Below are 24,813 nucleotides of genomic sequence, written 5' to 3' on the forward strand. Positions count from 1 at the left end.
CATACTCCATTGCTCATGAAAAAAGTGTTAAATACAAAGTTTTACTTCATAGCGATATAAATGTATGAAATTATATCAATTCTGGTAATTACAATTTCATTTTAAACAAACGTGGGGAACAAACGTTACACATTGTAAATCCCTTAAAGGACTAAAGCTTAGGGAACAAAGGTTACATGTTGTAACTCTCTTAAAGGATAATAAAACTTGGGGAACAAACGTTACACGTTGTAAATCCCTCAAAGGGCACTAAAGCTTGGGAAACAAACATTACATACTGTAACTCCCTTAAAGCAGAATAAAACTTGGGGAACAGACGTTACACATTGTAAATCAGTTAAAGGACTAAAGCTTAGGGAACAAAGGTTACATGCTGTAACTCTCTTAAAGGAGAATAAAACTTGGCGAACAAACGTTACACATTGTAAATTCCTTAAAGATGGGGAACAGACGTTATATGCTATAACTCTCTTAAAGAAGAATAAAAGTTCAGGAACAAATATTACACCCTATGACTCTTTTGAAGGAGGCTAAAACTTTGGGAAGAAATGTTACACACTGCAACTCTCTGTAAGATAAAAGCTTACAATGAGAAACACAAATAAAAACGTTGATACTGAGATCTAACAGTTATAAAGTTTTTAATAACTGGATTATATATAAAAACGCCCACAGTATACTCCATAAATAATTCGTTTTAATCGAAACAACGTTTACGGCTTCATCAGGGTTCTTACAAAATAAAAATAAAACAATTTAAAAAATGTATATTATTGAGCATAAAAACTTGATTTTTAAGAGAGTTAAATAAATATACAAAAATACACCAATTTTGTTTGTTAGGTCTGAAATGGACTCGTTTTATTTACAGTTCTCACATTATCAAATCTTGCTATGTTATTAGTAGTGACAGTTAACTAAGTGGTAACGATATTCGATGTATCTAAGCAAAAAAAAATAATTTATTTCTTTGAAGATTCTAGCTTTCTGTGATAAACACGTAAAGGTAAAAAAGAAGAAAAATTATGCGAATGATGAAAATGAAAGAAACTTCTTTTTGATATATCTTCTATCGTAATAGATTAGTGACAACAGTTTTGTTAATGGTGCAATAGAGAACTTTCCTGTTCTATTCAGTGAACCCGGTAGAAATACGTGTTATTTCAACCCACCGCCATTTTGCTGCCGGTCGACAGTTTGGAGTAGAATGTCAAACAACAGGATCTCGTCCTCCTCCTCACATCACCTGGTGGTTAGGAACCCGAAAGATGGAAGCTGCCATTGAGACCGTCGGGGATGATGGAAACCAAACCCTCAGTAATCTCGTCTTTACGCCCTCTAGCGAAGATAATGGAAAATACTTGTCCTGTAGAGCAGAGAACCCTAGGTTGCCAGGAAGAGCATTAGAGCATGGGATTACTTTGAATGTGTATTGTAAGTATTCCTTAATGTTCCACCTTCTAACTTGCATATGTATAATATATCACGTTAGATACGTATTGGGGCCCGGCATGGCCAAGTGGTTAATGAGCTCGACTCGCAATCTGCGGGTCGCGGGTTCGAATCCCCACCAAACATGCTCGCCCTTTCAGCCGTGGGAGCGTTATTATGTAACGGTCCAAGAGTAAAAGAGTATCCCAAGAGTTGGCGGTGGGTGGTGGTGACCAGCTACTTTTCCTCTAGTCTTACACTGCTAAATTAGGGTGTAGCTTTGCGTGAAATTCAAAACAAACAAACAAGATACATATTAAAATTTAGTCATTACTTCTTTGTCCAAATCATGTGCTACTATATTATTGTCTAAATGAAGCCGGTATATATGTTCAGGTACCATGTGGTACTAGAATCTTGGGCTTGTCTTGTGAAGGCTCGAAGTATTTTTCCTAGATAATTTTATGGCGGTTCTTTCAAATATTAATGTTTCAATTTCGTAGCAAAATAAGAACATATCATTTGAGATAACATATTGAAAATATAAAATAATACACATATATCATATTAAGCTATCAAATGATATGAGAAATCAAACTAACGTCTGTTAGAATCATAAGTATTGTGTTTATTTTTCAACAAGAAACTAAAATCTTTCTTCTATGTGTTTTTATCGCACAGACACTCATAACTAGTATAGTTGCAGTACTCCATCCTGTTGTGGTACAACTCGGAGAGGACGGTTCTCGAATTCCTTCTGTACAATAGAACCCTACAAATATTATCTTGATTTATTTAAACAGTAAGTTGGCAAAACGAGAATCGATACAATAAAACAGGTCGTAACACATTGGACTTTATGCACACTAACTTTTTGAAGAGCTGCCGTTGATAGCGGTGTTTCTATTCTTTGCGATCAATAAAACAAGCTTGTTACTTGGTTCTGTTTGCTTGTTGAATACCCGGATTCATGTGTGTGTGTGTGTGTGTGAGAGAGAGAGAGAGAGAGAGAAAAAGACAAAAAATTTGACTGTTGAGATAGCCGAGTTGAAACAGATACCACGAACTTGACAGGCACCATTAATCTTTATTGCTGTAGGAGATACTTGCGGGAATGTCTTTAGTGGAAGCATTGCGATTATTGCCAGCTGTGTGGTTTAATGTATGTCAGGTTTTGTTTAGATTTCTGTGAATAGAGTAAGCAACATATAAATTACGTTGAAAAAGCGTAATGCATTCATTCATAGTTTTATACTTGCGCAAATGAATTTTTCATTTTGTCGTCTCCACTATGCTCAAATTGAAACGGCAAATGGGCTCATAAGACAAACTATTCGTTGCAATCTTTACGCACTGCATGTGGAAAGACGAAGATTACACATGTATCTGTTCATAAAATAAAATTATGAATGAAAAGACGAAATTTGTGGGTTTCAAATGTTTGAAATACGAATATAAGTATACTACGCTAGGTTGCTTGTATAAGATCTATCGTTATATAACGACTGATTTTATTAACTAAAATAATGAGCACCAAAATCGAGTTCGAAGCATTTATTTTTATTTTTAAATAAAACACCAGCCATATATTTCTGTCCATCCTTAACTGCCCCCCAGTGGCACAACGGTATGTCTGCGGAATTACAACGCTAGAATCCGGGTTTCGATACCCGTGGTGGGCAGGGCACAGATAGCCCATTGTGTAGCTTTGTGCTTAATTACAAAACAAAACCATCCTTAATTTCATATAGAAAAAGTTGGGTTTGTTTGTTTTTGAAGTGGTAGCCGCTTCTAATTTTGAAGCGATGAACTAAGAGGGAAGGAAGCTAGTAACACTACTCTCTGACAACTTTTGGGCTACTCTAATAGAGTAGTGAGATATGACCGTCACTCTTATAACACACACGACCATAAAGTGAGGAGCATAATTTTTTTGGCGATAACAGGATGCGAACCCCACAACCTCAGGTTCTCACGGGTAACATGGTGCGAACCCCACAACCTCAGATTTTTCACAGTCCGGCACGGTAACTGCAAGGCCCCGATCTGTCCTATTGAAAAATAACTCACATATGTAAAAGTTCTGTATAAGTCTCCTAGGGATGTGCGTGAATCCCAATTATTGATCCCACAATTCGCTGTTGATAGAGACACCATTTATTTTTAAATTTTGTAATTTTCTGGTATTTTAAGCAAGACGTACTCATTTCAAACATGTTGAGCAGTTAAGAAAATAATTTACTATTTTAGTTTAATAGTAACAAATACAATTGTTGCTTAGAGTAAATATAAAACTAAATACATGAGTTTGAGCTTAAAACTAAAGACTATTATGTGAAAATTGTAAAATTCTGTAAAAAAAAAAATAAACCAATCAATGGTAAAAATTAAATGTTCACATGTTCTCTTCTTTCTGCGACGGCCAGACATAGCCTGGTGGTTAAAGCGCTTGACTCCACTCGCAATATGATGGTTGCGGGTTCGAATTCCCGTTGCACCGAATATTCTTGCTCTTTCAGCCGTCGGGGCGTTAGAGTGTGACGGTCAATCCCACGCTTCACTGCCCAATTAGGGACGGCTAGCGTAAATAGCCCTCTTGCAGCTTTGCGCGAAATTCAAAACAAAACTTTTTCTGCAGAAAAAACTCTCTATTTTTGTGTAATCAAAACATTTGAGCTATCTGTGAATAATACACATTTTTATAGAGATTTTTATGTTTTTATTAGCATTAATGTGTATGCTTAGTTTGTCATAGCTCGTTTTATATAATAGATAAACCCAAGGTTTCGGTGACACTGGGACATGGCCAGGTGATGCAACGGATTCAGACAGGCGATGACGTTTACCTTCATTGTCAGTACAGCTCTAACCCGGAAGTGACTAGAATAGAATGGCAGTTCCAGCGAGGTACTCTAATAAGCAATTCTCGCGTCGGAGTTTTTGTTCGCAACCAGTCTCTTGTGCTGGAGAACGTAAGAATGGAACAAAGCGGCACCTATCGATGCTTAGCTGATAACGAGGAAGGTCGAGGAGAGAGCGAGGGATTGGAGCTCAACATCAAATGTGAGATCCAGAAAATTAATCTTCTTTAAGACTATATACTTAAAAAACAAAACAAAAATGACAAACGTATTATTTGATGCAAATCCGAACATTTAAATTTGTAAATGAGAAAATTAGTTTTGAGGTCTTTCTGAACAAAACAGTTAGCTTTCCTCTTATTATCCCGAGAGATTAGTGAAAATATTATCAGACTAGAGACTTGCACTGCCATTAAGCTCTTTAACATATAGCATACACATTTTCACATGATAAGTTGCTTAAAAAGCAACATATGGATTCCAATAAACGTTAATGGGCACCACTAGTTAAACTCCAAGTAGTCTACTGAGCCAACCAATGAACAAACTGCACATCTTTGGCTGCGTAGAAACGTTATAAATTGTTACTTTTTTCGCACAAGTAACCATTGCATACCTTCTTCAGCATATAACACACGGTGTGCTATTAATACCACATTTGGCAAGAGTGGATCAAGTAAACAAAATCGTGTCGTGAATGATTTGAAGAAAAGGGTTATCAAAAAAGCCCATCATAATACGGACTGAAGTTGTTTTCTTGCTGTAGTTCTACAATTTACACGTTTATTGGAAATAATGATTATCATTGATTTTATTAAGTTTAACAGTGATCTGTATATGACAGGTCAATGCAAGTTTGGGCAGAAAATTAGTACTTTTCTTGGTATTAAACTTTCTTCTTAAGAAACCTCTGCTTGCGTTGTCTTAAATTTTAGTATCTTAAAAATGAATGTTTTTACAGAATATTTTATAAATCATAGTGGTTCCGGATGACCATTGACTATACAATTTGTGGTTACACATGGAAATTTGATTTCAAAATATTTATATATTTACTAGCAAAGGTACCCATCACTGATTGGTTTTAAAACGTAATGCTACAAATGGAAGCATGAGCCGTCCCTTCTACTTTTTTGGGCTGTAGAGTGCAAATTGTTTTTCCCGTGCAAAGATACCTGTGCTACGTGTGAATTTAAATGTCACTTTCTTTTGCCAACGACTTCATGCATTTTGCAATCACCCACTTGACACAGCTGAGCCCTTATTCGTGGCGTTAGTGCTGGAAAATTGAAATAGCTGCCAAAGTAGAACTGTCCATGTGATTGCTTATTTATTCAAACTAGACTTTTGGAAGCCAATCTTAGTTCATCTACTAAATTTCATTGAAAATTGTTTATCCAGTTCCTCACAATCACTCATGACACCAGACAGACAGATGGACAAGTTTGCTATATATATATATATATGATATATATATAAAGATATCCAAAATTAAAAGAAAATAGAGATGTAACATAAATTTCGTTTTTTTTGTTTTTTTTTTTACTACTTGGGAAGTCGTACTAGTGGAAAAAACTCAGACTTTTAAACTAAACTTTTACTTTGATATGTGGAATGTGTTTAAGTTTTCTACTTTTCTAGATGTCCCTGTGTGTAAAAAAGGTCAGAAGATTGCTTACGCTGTCACAGTGAATGAACTAGTGAAAGTGTCATGTGAAGTTGATGCTGATCCTGATGACGTCACGTTTACCTGGTCAGTGAACAATACAGGAATCAGTCGAGAACTGTTGTCCTTCGATAGTTCTGGTTTGAGGAGCGTGGCTCGCTACATTCCGAGGAACAAAAAAGATTTTGGGTTTTTAGCTTGTAAGGCTCGAAATATTGTCGGAGAACAGATAGAACCTTGTATTTTCACATTAATAGCTGTTGGTAAGCCAAGTAGTTTTGACTTTACTTTCAGTGAGAAAAATAAAAAATGCATATATATATCGGAATAACGATATGGTTTAACACTGTACAACAACCAAAGTTCAACGCATTAATTTTACTATGATGACCACTAGAAAAAGTTTCCAATATCCAGAAACTTACACTTGATTATCCTAATCTCAGGCTAAAAGTTTATTATGACAAACAAACCTGATTTGATAACTACTTAAAGACAATTTTCACTTTTAATGTGTTTTAATATGCGTTCTTGAGACGGTATTTTCAATGTATCCGAAGACATTTAACGAAGTTCTAATACTATACACTTTTGCCTTTAGATGAAAATAACAAGGTCAAATAATTCAATGGTTCCATTTTCTTTACTTAATTTATTACAGTATATCCTGAATATTATGTTATTAATTTTTCTTTTCCCAAGAAAACATAGATTTACTGCGAAGAATATATTTCAGCAGCGTGTGCTTTATAATAGTGTGTATAAAAATAGTGTTACTACAGTTTGGTTAACCTTCCAGAGAAATCAAAATAAATTTCTATAAAATTTTAACTGCTTATGTAAGTCATCATTGATTATTTATCTAGCTCTGTAAACATATATCATTCATCTTCTCTTTTCGAGCTTGAATCTTTAACAATCCATATAAATTTTAGTGTTTTGTTTTTAAAAGAAAAAAACGCTCGCATTGATCTTTCAGAGTTGGTATTACTCCGTAAAGACATAGGAGATAGCTAATGTTCTCGCTTTTCTATACGACGGTATAATGCATCATTAAAAATGTTAAACCTTTAAATCATCCAATGATCCACCCCATTTTCCATTCACTCTTTCAGTCACAAATCCATCGATCCATCAGCTCACGTTACTCTATAACGCCCTTTATTTATTTATGATTGTGTTTTACTCAACATTTCTGAATAAAATGGTGGTAGAAAAACAAATGTGATTATTTTTAGAATGGCCACCCAACTTCAAAATTCGCCTTTTACTCAGTATTTTTGAATAATATTAAGGTAAAAAACGTATATTAATAACATTATTATTTTCGCAGGTCCACCAAGTCCTCCAAGTAACTGTAATATTTCGAACTCAACGAATTCTACGATATTCGTCGAATGTAGCCATGGTGATGATGGAGGATTACAGCAACGCTTTCATGTAGAAGTTTACATCTTACCAAACAAGCAACTTGTAGCCAATTTAACGAAATCCAATGCCCCAGCTTTTATTTTGTCATCTCTTCCTTCAGGAGCTCGTCTTCTCCTATTAGTATATTCTTCTAATGGCAAAGGGCGCAGTGGAACTGTAACATTGACGTCATACACCCTAGAACCTGTGAAGACAGAGTCCAGTAAGCGTGAAATCTGGCTTAGTTAAAATAGAGCTATACTCGAGTTACAGTTGGCGTTTTTTATAGATTGAAAACGCCCTGTGTATTTCACTCTTCCTGGTGTTGTTCAAGTGCTATGTCTTAAAAGCGTTACCAAGTAGACCAGGAACATCATATTAACGTTTTGTATCTTCAAAAAAAAAATCGCACTGAATAACGTTCAGTTCTAAAAACGAATGTGCCATTTCTGAAAATATATAAAATGAAACCAACAATACATTAGTCAAAATACATTTTTAAAAGCAAAATATTATTATGTTCAAATTGAAATAGGTTTTTATTCATTTATCTTTTTCTTGACAAATTTCTCCTTTAGTTCTATTTTCATTTTACCCCCTTTTTATTTTCTTTAATTTTCTAATTTCTTAAAGGACTTTAGTAACAAGATTACCGTCAGAGAATATAGGTTTGAAAGGTTTTTCATATAATCGATGGATATTAATTTTTCTTTCTGCAAGAAAAAAAAAGACATTTCAAATTAAGTATTTACCCATGATGGAAAGATATAGGTTTCATTGTGGTGATGATACATACAAACTTTTTGTTGCCTTCGTAATGGTAGTTTAAAGAGGATAAGTGAAGGGCAGATGATCTTAACGACAAACAAATCGTTTGTCTTATAATTGCATACACATTTGAAAACAGAGAACTATTTTTATCCTATGAATAATATATATATATATGTAAAACGTTTACTCCTTTTTTATAAACTAACTTTAATAAATGATTTTCCAATGGTGTATAATTCTAGTAATATTAGTTTCTGAGTTAATTCAAGCTGTATTATAGCACTTTAATAGCTGTAATTACATCCTATAGGTATAATTTATTAATTCAAGCTGTATTATAGCACTTTAATAGCTGTAATTACACCATATAGGTATAATTTATTAATTCAAGCTGTATTATAGCACTTTAATAGCTGTAATTACACCATATAGGTATAATTTAAATAGATCAAATGGTTGGTTATGTAATAGCTAACAAGTACTTTTATCTAATAACGCGTTTTGATATGAAGAACATACACTTACATAAACGCTCTTTTATTTCTAGTGGTAAATAACGTTCAGGTGTGAATGCCGAGGCTGATTCTGAATTGGTATAACTAAATGGAGTGTTAAAAATTAATTAAATAATTTTATACTTATGGTTATTAGAAGTTCTAAAATGTAGTTTAATTCAAGAAAGAGAAAATTTACCATAGACACCCCATATTAAAGGAAAACAAAACTACATAGTGCAACAAATATTTCTCGAAGTTATATTTACATGAACACGGAATCAGTTTAACAGTACAAATGTTCAAAGTGTCCAGCGTCATTATCAATGCAAGTGTAGCATTTGGTCACGTAAATATTCCCACATATCGCGTGAAAAACAACAGAACTATTATCCTGGATAATTTTATTGGAAGCTCACTAGAGGGCTTTCTCTGTTTCTGGTTGAGCCTGTGACTTATTTTTAAAAGTTTATCGATTAAAATATAATATTTACGTTTTACACCAATTCATTGTTACTTATTTAGACAGAAAAATGTTTATCGTTTTAAAAATCATGTTATAATTTTTTTCCATACTTCGTTAAGAGTTGCATTTGGCCTATTATACGCTATTTTGTTTGTAACACTAGTAATAGCACACCATCTAATTTCCAGAAGTTCGTTTTTTTTTAATAGAGAGTTTTGTTTCACGGCATCAGAGTCAAACTTTAACAGATCATGATACATTATTAAATGCTCATGTTACTATAAAAGATCCAAAACTGTATTGCATGTTCTACTATTTATATATTTCGTTACAGAATACAACAGATAACTTATAATCTAAAGAGAAGAGGTGGGAACGAATAAATAGGTGGGTAGTAGAAATATAAAAAAGTAACTCACAAAACAAATTCCCACGTTACAGTGAACTCTAATATTTTATGTCCATTTCAACACGAATTTGATATGATTTATATTAAGGTATTCGCAAGTCACCTCGACTAAGACCTCTTCTTGGCATTCTACTTGGAGTTGTGGCAGCTTTGGGCTTGATGGCCTTATTCATTGTCATTTTCTTCAGAAGACGAAGAACTAGGAAACAGAACACTGCAGGTAATAATATACGACAATGTTTTAACTTCCGTTAAAAATATACAATAATGTTTTAATTCTTTTTACACCTTTTGGTTATATAAACGTTAAGGTTTCAATATTGTAACAATAAACTAATGGCTTCGGAGAAAGTAAACATTTTTTGCGTTTTTCAATTCACGTAATACTGGCTGGAGCATAGAACACACAATTACGAATAAATAAAATGTCCGTGAATTCCAAAGAATCTTAGAAATTTATTCATTTTTTACTCAACATATCGGCTTTACGCCTTCATCAGAGCATACAGTTTCTACAGAAGAAACTGGAAAGGCCTTCCATTAACGTATCAATGAACACATTTTGAACATGAACAAAGCAGGAGTGCAGTGGTTGAACACTATATCTTGAATTATGATATACCAAAGATTTAAAAATCCGACGATTTCTTTGATCGGAAAATTAAGGAACCACTTCTTATGAAAAAATATAAACGACCAACCATTATAAATATAACTGATGACCCCTCTCTTAAATTTAACTAAATTGTTTGTAGGTAATAACTTACACGTTATTTACTCTGTTTGTCTAATTTTATTTAACTTTCTCGTTTATGCTTTTATTTTACTATGTAAAATATTCTTTCTTTACATTGTAATAACTTTTACATTATATTGTTGACGTTTGTACCATTGGCTTCGTTATAATAGCAACGATCACATGCATGATAAATTCTCTTGTGTAGAATAATTCTTAGAATACAACGGTCCTTATTGGAGCGATAGAGTTCATTACAGAAAATGTATGCTGCTGATGAAGGCATAAAGGCAAAACGTTGAGCAAAAGATCAATTTGTAAGACTCTGTGGAGTTCACGGACGTTTTATTTATTTGTAGAGAGTAAAGACGGTAGAATAACAAAGCTAATAACTACGAACAATTATCTAACTTTCTATATGGGTTTACGTGATCCTAAACTTCTGGTGCTTACTGTCTTTAGTTTTAACAAAAATAATGAAATAAATATTCAAAAAAAAAAAAGATGTTAACTCAGTTTTGGAAATAAGCTGTACTTTAAACTGTACGTGCCCCCCCCCCCCCCCCACAGTGGCACAGCGGCATGTCTGCGGACTTACAGTGCTAGAAACCGGATTTCGAAACCCGTGGTGGGCAGAGCACAGATAGCCCATTATGTAGCTTTGTGCTTAATAACAATCAAACAAACTGTACATAAATAAAAACACACAACCTACTAAAAGATGAGCATAAAATTAGAAATTTGCACGGATTATATACTGTTGCGATTTGTGTAGATTTTTCTGTAATTGTTACTGTTACAAGAGAAGATAACAAAGCTTTTATAAAGATTTCTAGCGAAACTTCGTGGTCCTTGGAACTCGAGAAAAAGTATTAGAAATACTACAGTATAATCAAAGTCCATAACTTGACATTTAATAGTTACCACTATTTGTGAGATTTCTAAAAACAAAACATTTTTCTATAAGAAAACTTTTTACAAATCTAAACTACAACCATCACAGAAGCTGTAAAACAAAGCTGGGAAGAATATATATATATATATAATTTTTATCCTCTGATTTGATGTCTGATCAATTGATAATGATGACTTTTAATATACTGGAAGTACAAGCTCTAAAACTAATTATTTGAACAACTTATATTTTTTACTTCATAGGATAATTATGAGAAATACAAGAGGATATAAAAGAAGATTAGAAATTTCTTAAACAATATTATAGAATTCGTTTCCTTTCAATTAGCATAGCTTATATAAAAGTACGGGAGTAAGTTTCACAATAAAAACACTAATACACTTTAGGGACTCGGAAAACGTAATTAATGAGTATTACGTTCTTTTTTTATTTAGGAAAAGCCTTACAAACCTCTTGTAGCATGTTTCTCATTGTTACCGCAAGATGGTGTACTAAACTTTTCTTTTTGGAATACGTGGAAGCAAATTATTTGATAATTTTTCAAAAGGCCAATCTTGATCTATATACCATGCCAAGAGGATAGAAAACTATAATAAGTTTAAGAAGCTTGAATAATACAAACTAATGATGAAACTTATACATCTTGAACTTATATACAGCCAAAACGAACGATAATATAATGTTTTAAACAAGAATGCTTTATTTTGTATTAGTTACACGATTAACAACACTTATCTAAAGCGACAGCCGTGAAAGTTGAAGTTTTTAATTTTTTACGCTTTTTATTTTCACACGAAATCATTTCTTTGAAATATATTCAGAAAATACAGTTAGCTCTAATAATTGATGGGTAATGCAAACATAAGATAATATTTAGCTCAAAAATTAGTAAATACAACCGATATTAAACCAATGAAATGAAAAATATATATACCTTTGTTTTAAAACGATAACTCCATTCCAAGTTTTGTGTGGACCACAGTGATATTTATTAAGAAAAGAAAATGTCGAAGTTCTATATCTGCATATACGTATAATTTAAGGACAACAACAGGCCTTTTGGTCCATCTAGGCAGTTCCATTCAGGAAACGGAAATTTAATATAAAAATAAAACACTCAAAGTCACCCGTTTTCATTCAAATATTTATCAAACCTTCCCTTAACTGCATCATCATATCTGTAGGTAACCCAACCCAAAAGCCAACCACCCTTTTCGAAAAATAAAGCTGTCTTAGTTGAAGTTGACTCATACCAAAAATTATATTTGTGTCGCCACCATTCTCACAATTAAGGGAATTGTACAGTATGAATTAATTGCCATTCGAGCAATCCAAAGGAAGATATTTAGATATGAAAAGCTTCAGAGACAAACGTATATTATTACAAATTGCAGCATCATTAAATTGTACTAAAAACAACACGATCAATTTCATTATAAAAACTAAACAGCGAGCTTTACAACGCTAGAATTCGGTTTCGATACCCGTGGTGGGCAGAGCACAGATAGCCCATTATGTAGCTTTGTGTTTAATTACAAACAAACAATTTAATTTATTACTGTACTTTAGTAGGAAAGGTGAAATTCCAAATGTCACGTTGCCCAGTTTTTACTGTAACATTTTATGTAATAATTGTTTGTCCGCAGACATACTGCTGTGCCACTAGGGGGCAATAAAGTAAATAGCTATTATAGACGTTTATTACAATACTTAAATATGCAGGAGTAGTATGTTGACAGTCGATAATGGCATGTTAATGTATATATTATAATTATACTGGATAAAGCAGTTTCCAACTGATCTTGGCCTTAGTTTTTGTTACACAGTGTAAACTCATTTCATGTTAAGTTTTTATGTTTTAAAAGATGTTTACTATAGAAATTAGATTTAATTTCGTTTTACGGATAACACCATACCGGCCTGCGTCAGCTTGTCTGCTTTGGAAGGATAGTAATATTATGTTTGTTTGAGATTTTTGCATAAAAGCTACACTAAGGGATACCTGCGGGTATCTAGTCATAAATCTTGCACTGATTGACTAAAGGGAAGGCAACGAGTGAAATGCATCCACTGGCAGGTCTTGGGTTACTCTCAGCTGACCATATAGCGGGATTCGACAGTCACTCATATAACCCACCCACGGTCCCGAAGTGTAGAATGCATTTCTGTTGAGACAAGGAGTGAATTAAGGAACAAAGAATCCTTAGATTCATAACCAGGTAGGTTAGGTTAGGTTAGACCATTCCCGGTCTGGACAGTAAGGACTACAAATACAATACTTTAAGATAAATATATGAAAAGTTTTACTTAGATTATTTTGTCTACTAATTATTTTAATCAAGGTAGAATAAATGTCTTAATGTTAGTTTGTTCTAATAATACACATTGGATTACAATGTTACTCATACATGTGTTAAAATATTACTCATTACATACATTATATTTTTTTCTTTTCTTTCAGATGAGGGATATGATCAAGACGAAAAGTAAGAAAATTTTTGTTGATTTTATTCATACAATAAGAGGTTCATGCTCTTTTTAAACACATTCTAAAATTTCAGAGGGAGCTATGGTACGATTCTTAATTATATTATTGCGTTATTGTATTTTGGCTTATCAATTATAACAACATGTAATTTTACATGAAACGTTTTGAAGCTGAAATGTGTCCAATACTGAACCGTTTAACGATCTGTAAACATCAGAACTCATCAGACTGGCTGGGAATGATTTCAAAATGAAGTTTGGAACTAAGTAAATAATTTTAATAGAGTCATAAAGAACAATTATGCATTTTGTATCAGATTAGCCTTTTACGTGAACGTGTTTACTTAGCCCTGAAAACTTGCTAGTATGAAGGTTTAATAGTAGAATACTTGAAACCTAAATGTAGGGGTATTTTCCTGTTTCTCAATTCAACTGGGTTATGAATAAAAACAAGTGTATGATGAATGCATGCAGAAAACAACTAGAAAATGCGCCCATTAATCATACTATCTAGGGATTTAAGAAAAATACACCCAAGTGCCCGAACACTTATCTATTTCATAACTTACTCCCCGCTTTTTTTTGTACCATCAAGATTACAATAGCGTGCAAAATATTAAACGAGTCTCACTAATGATATTTTACCCAATACAATACAATACGTAAAATAACAAGACAGAGTTCAGGCGAAATTCACCCTAGTATCCCTAAAACAGCTGCTGAGACAATCTGAAAGCTGTTTTTTTTTTTAATCATCTACAACACTAACACTCACAAAATCTGATACATCATGATCACTTTTATGTATTTCCTTGAACGAGGCGATTGACGAATAATCGTATAAACACCGAACGAACGGTTTCATTTCATAATTTTTGTCCGTTTCCTTATTTAAGTAATAGTAACTATTGACGAATGATAACTTAAACACCTATTTTGGATGTATTTTGCTATATTTTTTTGTTAATATAACTTTTTTATTTTTGCGTAAACATTAACTAAAATATCAGTCTTATAAGTGAAGAAGTTCCACATGATAAATCACTAATCATACGGACCACTAGAACATGTGCCATATAATACTCCAGCTAACGTCTTGGTGTACCAAAGGTCGAACTTTTCCACATTTATCATCAGTTTTACTATAAACCCTACAAAACATTATGGTGTTTTTATACTAGCATCAACTTCGTGTAACTTTTATGTTCCATCTCTCTTACGTATTTCGCCATTGCAAATGCTATGTTTTAATGGTCATTCTTGTAACTATGTTTCACTAATATAAACGAACTACAGTTGATTCAAAGGATTTACAAATCAATTATATTTCTGTTTGCATACTTTTTTTTTCCGAATCAGTCTTAAATGCTTTTCATTAGACTTTTTCTGGTCTTTTAGAAGACGCTCTATCGACCAACTTTAATATTTGAACTGAAAAATAGGCGCAGTGGCGCAAATTAACGGTATATAAATATTTCTCTTCGCTAGTCCGAAGATAAAATGGCGATCCTTCTTGACACACTTTACTAAAATAGTACTATGAATTATATACAGCGCGAATCTGAACCCACTCCTTAGCAAAGAAGCCTGGCTATATAATATAAAGTAGATAATACTCTCAGTAGTTATTTTGTCGCGTTTTTAATTACATAGATACGTGTGTTTATTGTATTGCGTGAATCATGAATAAAATTATTAAAATATATTCACTATTACTTATAGAAAAAAAAAAGATTAATTCCACCCGCTTAACCTGGGAGTAGGATTGAGGCGGTTGCAATCAAAGTCAAAGGTTGTGAGATAAAAAATAGATGCGCTCCAGCTTTGAAGATGGAACGTTTTGATGTTCGGAAGTTGAACTCTGGAAACAATCACGCTTGATTTAACGTTTTAGTAGAACCACGTGCAGAGCGGGTTGCAAGAAACAGTGACTTATACACTTTCTCTAATCAATTTACTTGTGCAACATTTACTGAAGCACTTAATCTGATCATATTCCACTAAAGAGGCTTAGTAATGTCAGAGTGAAGCAATGAGAATGCAAATGCAATATTGTAGAATATAGATTTTATACTCTAAACGAAACTAATAAGACAATACGTTTAAAGAATTGCTTAAATGGGATGAGCATCAGAAAGAAAAAAAGAAACACGAAATTCGTATCGTACATTTTACTGTGTGAATAAAACGTTTTATTAATTCAAAGCTTCAGCCAACTCCTGATTAATTAATTTTCATAGGATCTGAATTGGTTCTAAGGACTACATAATCTTAGTGTCAAATTATAATTTTCGAGACAAAAGACCATTCTTGTTGAAAGGAAGACTCCATTGTTGTCATTTAGTAGTTTAACATCGATTAGCAAGAATTAGCGTACAGTTTCTATATAGACAACTATTTAGGTGCGAATAATCTTATTAAATGTTTTAATAAAACCCTTTTATAGAGTAGCAGCATTTAAATTTATATTATGAGAATGAGAGTTAAAGTCGATTAATTCAAAGCTATACCTTGAGACGAAATATTGCAAAAGGTTCGTTTGATTGTTAACATCGTTGTATCTAAACGTCTTCACTTTTTATGCATTAGCTGACATGTTTCCAAACCTACCGTGAAATGCGTTTTTTCTAGCATTTGTGGTTTTGGCTCGTTTGTGGTAGATAAAACTACTTCGCATCATAATAGTAATAAAGTTAACAAGAGCGAGCTCACGAACCTACCACGAACCACTACAGTAATAATGAATCTTTAAATACCCAATTCCATGGTAACTGCACGTTTAATTTTACTTCAAATTGTAATTCAAATAGTAAAGATTGAAAACTGGATATTTTGATTTCTTTGTCATTATAACCAACGATTGTTATAACTGTACTCCATTCAAGATAGAAAGCACGGAGTATTTTGTATGTGGAACATGGAAAAAAAAGGTAATTTGTTACCAGAGCATTCTTACTCTGCTTTTTTTTATAATCAAGACTTCAGATTGTAACACACACTAATTACAGTAAATGGACTTTTCTTGTGAGAGAAATTGATCATGATGTTAAACTGTAAATATGTAACGAAACAAGTACAATTAAGTAAAATTAGGCGAGATATTAAAGCTCAGGAAAACATTATACTTATGTACGAGTAAACACAGACTACTTTATTGTGTTATTACAATCTCACACAAGCGCGATTACAGGGGGTGAGTTGGTAGCTTGTTGAATCACTCGCTGTGGTTAAAATACGCATTTTTCATTATAAAACATTGTTGTAAAGGAACTTGTCCTTAATGAAAGTGTTTTAACCTCATTAATACGTCTGCTGTACTTCCTACGAACTCCTGTAATGTTAAAAGTAGGCAAAATGTTATGTGTTTATCTGGCATAAACTATTTTGATAAAGTATAATAAAATTATAATTTTTCCTAATTTTTGTATAAGCGTTTCTTTTTCTGATACCTCTAAATTTGAACCACAAAATTCAGGTTTAACTCAATGACTCAAGACTTCACCATCAGCAAGGCCGTGACCTCTAGTGAACCTGACCTCATCACCATACAGAACAATTCTCCGAGTGAGTACAGTTTATATGAAATAAAAAAGGACTGTGGAAGGCCTAGTTAAATAGTACTAATTATGCATGTCATGAGCAGTTGTTCAAGTATTTGGTCAATAAAAAACATAAAAAAGTTTGCTTCGTGTAGAATTGGACTGGGAGTAAGCCCACTCTTAATATTAATAATTCCGCTGTTGTTTCACTCCAAGGATTAATGCGCATATTCAAAATAATTAAGTTTCAAGCTGTGTCAAATCCTGCACCATTAAATCATGCGCTTTCAATCTACCTATCGTTTATATATGTGTAAATTTCAAGAGAGTACTATATAAATCAAAAACCTTCTACCTTTAGGAGTAATTATTAATTTAACAACATAACTGCAAGGTATTTTCTGGCTTTAGATTCAGAACCGTAATATCAATATTTCAGAAACAAATGTTATACAACAAAACAGCATGAAGTGAATTTCATATATTTATATATAAACATATATGTGTGTTTTCTTTAAATTTAAGTAAATAAACGAATAACAAGTATTCTGAAACGTTAGAAGTGCATTGTTATACACTAACTAGTATGGGCAATTTGCAAAACAAAATACTTTTATAAAATAGGTCACAGAGTCGTGTTCCACTGCTTCCAGAACACGCTTCTTACGAAAGAAAAAAACTACATATTGAGATTTATTTATAACAAAGTCTGTATTGAAGAATTTTCAGAGACAACTCCTGTTTCATGTCACCCTGAAGATATTAGGTGGTATTCTACCTACAAACTGGCAGGCTTAGTGCTTGCACTTTATATAAAAGATGGCGTGAGACTAAAAGCTATCTATGCCCTGCCCACCACTGGGAGCGAAAGTAAAGAAAAAATCAAATAAAGATACAAGAATGAAAAATACAATTGACAGAGTGTTTACTTAAATGTAACTAATATATGATATAACAAAAGGTATTACGAGTCATCATCAGGGTATAACATCCTTACAGAAGTCGTGTCATACAAACAAAATAGGTTGCATTATTATCTATTAGACTTTAAAAGATCAAGCTCTTCAAGTAATGTCCCAAAGATAAACTGACAGAAGATCACAACAAAGAATTGGTTTATTTCATTAAAGGACAGGTGCGCAAATATTAATTACGAAGCTAATCTACTGTGGACCAAAGCTAAACAATGATATTAATTACGAAGCTAATCTACTGTAGACCAAAGCTAAACAATAACGCAAACTTTCTTAACAGATCAATTACTTATCTAAACGTATGTGAGTTAATTATCAAAGTAAAAAAAAATCATTTATTTTCCACTGATTCACAAATAAAGTAATATAAAACGAAATGTACTTGTCTATTTATAGGTTATAATTCAGGGGTCTTTTAAATAACAGGTGTTTAAATATTTTATGTATATGTATATATAGACGTAATGGAATATTCTATATGTACTACCATCCCATATCAATACAGAAACCGCCATTTTCAAATAACTGATATTATAAAAGAGGAAATGAAAACCGAAATTTATTTTCAGAGTGATAATATAGAGAGTTACATTTGTTTTTGCTAATGTCTTCTTTTTAAGTCTGCGGTTCGAAAAAAAGATCTCATGACAGTGCTTCGATAAGGTGACTAAAGTTTACTTTTACTCCGTCTCCGGAGGCGGCGCTTGAGTTGATTTATCCAGAATTTTGTCTGTATCCGTGTGAGCTTATAAAAATTGGTTACTGTATTTGGAATACATTTAGCGGAAGGGCCTAGTTGCAAGATAGTTTAAAGACAGTAAGTAGTTCTAAGATCAGTGCTGTAGTAGCAACCTTGAATCTTTGGTTTAGAGATAGGATTATTTTCTGAAACAAAACAAAATTATACCACCTATGTGGTAGAATTGTGTTACGTCTTATAACAGAGCCTTGACCTATAACGTTAACTCCAAGTAACATTGTGGTATGTCGATTCTGTTTATAACAGAACCTTGACTTCTAAAGGACGAAATCACAGTCTATGTTTTTAGTCATAGCAACTATTCAATATTGTTGTATTTTAATATACTACCAAAAGAATGTTATAAAAGCAAGATACTTCACTGAATCAGTCTAGGTTTTCTACACAGCGACTTATAGACTGTTAAAAACCTTTCCGCACATCCTATACAGCCATTTTGTATTATTTATTTCTTGTAAGTCTAATCCAGCAACGTGATTTGAAGGAGGTTTCTGAAAAATCTTAAATTTTGAACTACAAAACTGTAAATAGCCATCCAACCTTCAGGAAAAAAATACTAATACTAGTACCATTAATATTTTTATTTAACTGCTTAATGGCATCAAAGCAGCAAATTAACTATTTTGGATTGATTTCTGATTATATAGGCATACTAAAACTTAAATGATAATGTACTAGTATGTTAGTAGTATAAATGTGCCTCATCCGAGAACGCCATTTGCCATGTACTGTATCGATTTCATTAACGAATCAACAATATCTACTCTTAAATTGATTTTCATGCAAAATTATATTAATGGTTTATTCCCAAAGTATTATCTTCAGTTGGTTAGAAAATACATATATATATATATGATGAATAATAAGAACCTTCTTTATGTTCTCAAAGAGTTTAATTAGGATAAATAAAAAAAGAGTTTAATTAGGATAAATAAAAAGGAGTTTAATTAGGATAAATAAAAAGGAATTTAATTAGGATAAATAAAAAGGAGTTTAATTAGGATAAATAAAAAGGAATTTAATTAGGATAAGTAAAGAGTTTAATTAGGGTAAATAAATAATTTAATTAGGATAAATAGAAAGGAATTTAATTAGGATAAATAAAAAGGAGTTTAATTAGGATAAATAAAAAGGAGTTTAATTAGGATAAATAAAGATTTTAATTAGGGTAAATAAAGAGTTTAATTAAGATAAATAAAAAGGAGTTTAATTAGGATAAATAAAAAGGAATTTACTTAGGATAAATAAAAAAGAGTTTAATTAGGATAAATAAAGAGTTTAATTAGTATAAATACAAAATTGTTTAATCAGGATAAATGCAAATGTGTTTAATCAGGATAAATACAAAAGTGTTTAATCAGGATAAATAAAAAGAAGTTTAATTAGGATAAATACAAAAGTGTTTAATCAGAATAAATAAAAATTAGTTTAATCAGGATAACTAAAAATGAGTTTAATTAGGATAAATAAAGAGTTTAATTAGAATAAATTAAAAATAATTTAATTAGGATAAATAAGAATGAGTTTAATTAGGATAAATAAAATATAATTCAATGAAGATAAATAAAATAAAGTTTAATTAGAATAAATAAAAATAGTTTAATTAGGATAAATAGAAAATAGTTTATTTAGGATAAATAAACAAATAGTTTAATTAGAATAAATATTTTCAGTTTCCCATATATTCTAAATCAGTTTCTATGGCTATTAGCTTTCATCTACTTCGTAGAGTAATTTATATAATACTTGGTGCAAAAAATCTTTCTGAAAAGATGTTTTGAGCCGTAAACTCCAGACTGTGAAATGATAAGCGTCAAGATGTGAACAAATAAAGTAGTATTATAGTTTCAATACCATCTCTAAGTGTTAGATCATAAAGTATAATCTATTTATAGAAACTATACATTCATTTGTGAATCTTTTGATTAGCTACTGTAAAAGATCTGTATGGTAGCGATGGGCGAACGCTATATGTTACCCTAATATTGTAAGAGTCGTTCAATATTAAATTATTACACCTTAATATCTAGTCAAAGATAAAATAAACAAACCAATTGGCAAGTTCCTTTCGTGCTGATCCTGGAGAATATAATCAGGTACTTAACTGCACGTGATTAATACAGAAATAGCCATACCTTACTTTGTTTCTTTCGGCATTGAAACATTGGGTGTATATACGGGTCTTTGATGTTGCTGAGTAGAAATTAAGTTAGCGAAATTAACTGAGAGTATTGTAAGTAAAAAACAAAAACTGTCAGAATAGTCCAAGATCGGTATTTGGCGTTTTCAATTTAGCTGCACGTTATCCGACACATGAATTAAAAGATAAGATCCGGGACATTAAGTTACAGGCTTATTTCGAATCGAATCTTAGATATTTTAATCCACAAACTGGCATGATAACCACTAGGTTACGCCCTGACCCGAAAATATAATACTAAAATTACTCAATTGAAACATAACCTTAGCATTTGATCGTGAGATATTCAAAAAGACAAGTAACCAAAATGAAACATGATTTTGAAAATAGTAACAATGTATGGGGTATATGAATTAGCAACCTGTGAGAAGTTTACCCTAAATATTTAAGAAAACAAACTGCGGAAATCTTGAAATTATTATATTGTCCCTCGATCCTATCGTTTTGTTTTTACGAGCCAATGTAAAATATAAATGAGATAGATGACAAACAGTAGTTTTCCTGAGAAGCATAACCAAACATCGGAGGAAGCATGTGAAAACTAGACATTTCTAGACATAGATGCTCACTCAGTGTGACAAGTTACAATAATGTATAACATGTGGCCGTTTCAGACACGAAAATGGAATTAAAAAAAAAGGTTTTGCGGGATTAGAATATATGAAATTTCTATATATAAAGGAAGACAACTATCGTTTATGGGGTTAGAACATGTAGCATTTCCAAACACGAAGAAAGAGAAATTTCGTTTCGTAGAATTAGAAAAAGGAGTGGTTTTAAATACAATGATGAAGATACTTGTTTCATTAGAAGATGTAGTATTTCCAGAAACAATGATTAAGAGATTCTTTTCATGCCATTAAAAGATCTACTATTTCCCCATATCCGAAAAAGAATAAATTTTCTTTCATGCGATTAAAAGATGCATTATTTCCAAACATGAAGAAGAAGTCTCGTTTCAAGCGATTAGTAAACATACTCTTTTTCAGAGGTATTAATAAGTAGAAGTGTGAATCGAACATGTATGTGACAAGAACATACAGTGAAAGTGTCAGAGCTAATTTTTTGCTCTTATTTTAAGGTTATGTAAAATCTCACAGTAAGATTTTGAAAACTAAAAAGCACTACTTCAAATATATCAACCATCAACCATAAAATATAACAAAAAAACTAAATTGTAACTTCCAAAGTACAGTTGAAAGAACATAAAGTTTGTTATCGTAATGAAATACAAGATCTTCCCGCTCTTAAACACAATTACAAAATACTTGAGGATATCTCTCATATGCATGGGTCCCAACGCTGCCCAGTGGTGAGCACGCTGGACTATGGAGTTAAGGGTCTGTGGTTCGCGTCTCTTTACCACCTAAAAAATCGCGCTCTGCATTTTAGATTCGTGTTATAAGAGTGATGGTTAAATCCCACTGTTCCGCCCGACAAGAGCAGTGTATGGTGTTGACTGATTGTCTTCTCTCTAGCTTATCGCTTCAAAATTAGGGAAAACTAGCCAGATAACCTCCGAGTAGGTTTGCACGAAACATACAAACAGTTTATGCTCAACTAAGAAGTATAAATTTTCCTTGAGCACTTTTTGTATTCTCACATTCACTGTTATCAGTAAATATGAAGAAAAACCCACGTGACTTTCTGTGGACACACTAGAGATCCATATCTGATGACAATCAAAAACGAACTATGATTGATCGAACATTGATCTTTAAGCTAGACAAAAGCCCCCCTAGCTTCCCAATAGTCTCTGTTCTTTCTTTTCCCGATAATATATTAGCGTCTATTACACCTGATTGCATCAAATGACTGTGCGCTGTTCTGAGATTTCTCTCTTGATATACATGGCTTAATACGTTAAAAATCTGACAAAAAGACTTACGAGTTTCCATCCTATTGGATGATATATATATATATATAAAGATATAGACATACACCGACTGCCGCTTTTTACCCAGACAAGAACGCTTAAGAAAATGAATCATATCAATAAAGTTTGCCTTTTTCTTTTAACTATAAAGGTTTGGACAACAGAGTGATTTTCTTAGATGAAAAATTGGTCACTTAAAAAAACGGAGATTTACGTTTATTTTATAGGTAAAATGAAGAGAAAGAGAGAGAGAGAAAAAAAGAGTCGCCAGAATTTCTCGGTTATGTATCTTTTTGAATTATTTGCCGACTTTTCGAAGAACATTTATCTTCGTGCATTATTGGGTAAAACGGAAAGATCAAACACGTGTTTCTTTGTCATCATAGGTTTCTGTCTTCTGGCATAAACAGCACAAAAAACTAATACTCAAATATTCAAGCCTTCCAGCCAAAAAGGACGCATGCGCAAAGCATATAGCTTTTGCCAATTCTGTTTGATAACCCATAAGATTTTGATTATGGTTGTTTATATTTCCTGATCTATTATTGTTGTTTTTGTTTGTCATATAACTCGTCTTTCAGCAAATTTTGCTCGGTTTGAAACCGAAGACAAGAAAAAAAGGAATTTTCAATATGTAGTTATCTTCTCCTTGTATTATAACATTCTTTCAGACTAAGAAATATTATGTTTATTGTTACGTAATAGAATGTAAACATACTAATGACAAAATATATGTAGTGATAGAAAAATAACATTTATTTTTCTACAAAGAATTGATACTTCTGCAAAAGGAGATGAACGTGATTCTATGGTTAGCGTGGCGAGCTATGGTTCGAAAGATCCAAGGCTCGAGTTGCAACATTGCCACTGAATCCATATTTTCAGCTGTAGGCGTGCTACAAAAGTAATAGTCTATTCCAATATATTTTAATGAGTAGAAGAGTAAGCAGTGGGTGCTGGTGACTGGTTTCTTTACCCCTGAACAACGGGATTGCTGACCTTGCCGTTTAGCTTATATGTTATATAAACGAGTGCCTTTCCTCCTAAACATACTGGCCAACTGTTTTAAAACAAGCCGTGTTTATATATTTGTGTTTGATTGCTTGCTGAATTTCGCGCATAGCTACTCGAGAGTTATGCGCGCTAGTCGTTCCCAGCTTTGGAGTGAAAGACTAGAGGGAAGGCAGTTAGCCAACACTACTACCCACCGCCAACTCATGGGCTATTCTTTCTACCAATGACTAATTGGACTGACCGTCACATTATAACTCCCCACGGCTGAAAGGGCGAGGATGCTTTGTAATGGGATTCGAACCCGCGGCCCGCAAATTGCGAGTCGAACGCCCTAAGGTCCACCAGGCCACAGTAGGCCTAACTTATTGTTTTCTTTAGCTGAAACATAACTAATCAGCTGTTTCATTGAAAACAAGCCGTAATTAGATACTTATGTCCCCAGGGCGGGGCACAGCGGTATGTCTGCGGACTTACAACGCTAGAAACCGGTTTCGATACCTGTGGTGAGCAGAGCACAGATAGCCCATTGTGTAGCTTTGTGCTTAACTTCAAAACAAACAAATAAGTATTACAGCGCTATACGTCTAAATATCTACGAACTTAAGTTTGCTTATTAGTTCTTAATGTTCAAAACATCAATTATTTTGAGAAAACAAAATCTCTATTAATAGACGAGACTAAAATTTGGGAGGTACGTGAGCAAAGTGATTATATTAGTCCCTTCATATTATTTAAAAATTGTGTATTGAAATCCATTCTCTTTTTTCTTATTTTTACTATTTTTAAGACTATAACAGCGTATA

At 32.6% G+C, this 24,813-nt stretch overlaps 1 protein-coding gene across 3 annotated transcripts in view; it reads left to right on the forward strand.

Moving 5' to 3' along the window:
* LOC106478611 (nephrin-like) overlaps nucleotides 1-24,813 on the forward strand; it is a 147,246-nt gene that overhangs the window by 116,487 nt on the left and 5,946 nt on the right. For 2 of the 3 annotated variants that reach the window (XM_022382231.1, XM_022382230.1), the window contains exons 6-12: nucleotides 1,138-1,434; nucleotides 4,204-4,494; nucleotides 5,934-6,221; nucleotides 7,292-7,591; nucleotides 9,597-9,728; nucleotides 13,622-13,646; nucleotides 17,123-17,211. In XM_022382231.1, coding sequence (XP_022237939.1) covers nucleotides 1,138-1,434; nucleotides 4,204-4,494; nucleotides 5,934-6,221; nucleotides 7,292-7,591; nucleotides 9,597-9,728; nucleotides 13,622-13,646; nucleotides 17,123-17,211 — 1,422 coding nt within the window. The remainder of the gene's footprint in view (nucleotides 1-1,137; nucleotides 1,435-4,203; nucleotides 4,495-5,933; nucleotides 6,222-7,291; nucleotides 7,592-9,596; nucleotides 9,729-13,621; nucleotides 13,647-17,122; nucleotides 17,212-24,813) is intronic. The other variant, XM_022382232.1, reaches the window with a different exon arrangement.

This window comes from Limulus polyphemus, unplaced genomic scaffold, assembly GCF_000517525.1.
Source record: "Limulus polyphemus unplaced genomic scaffold, Limulus_polyphemus-2.1.2 Scaffold232, whole genome shotgun sequence".
NCBI lineage: Eukaryota > Metazoa > Arthropoda > Merostomata > Xiphosura > Limulidae > Limulus > Limulus polyphemus.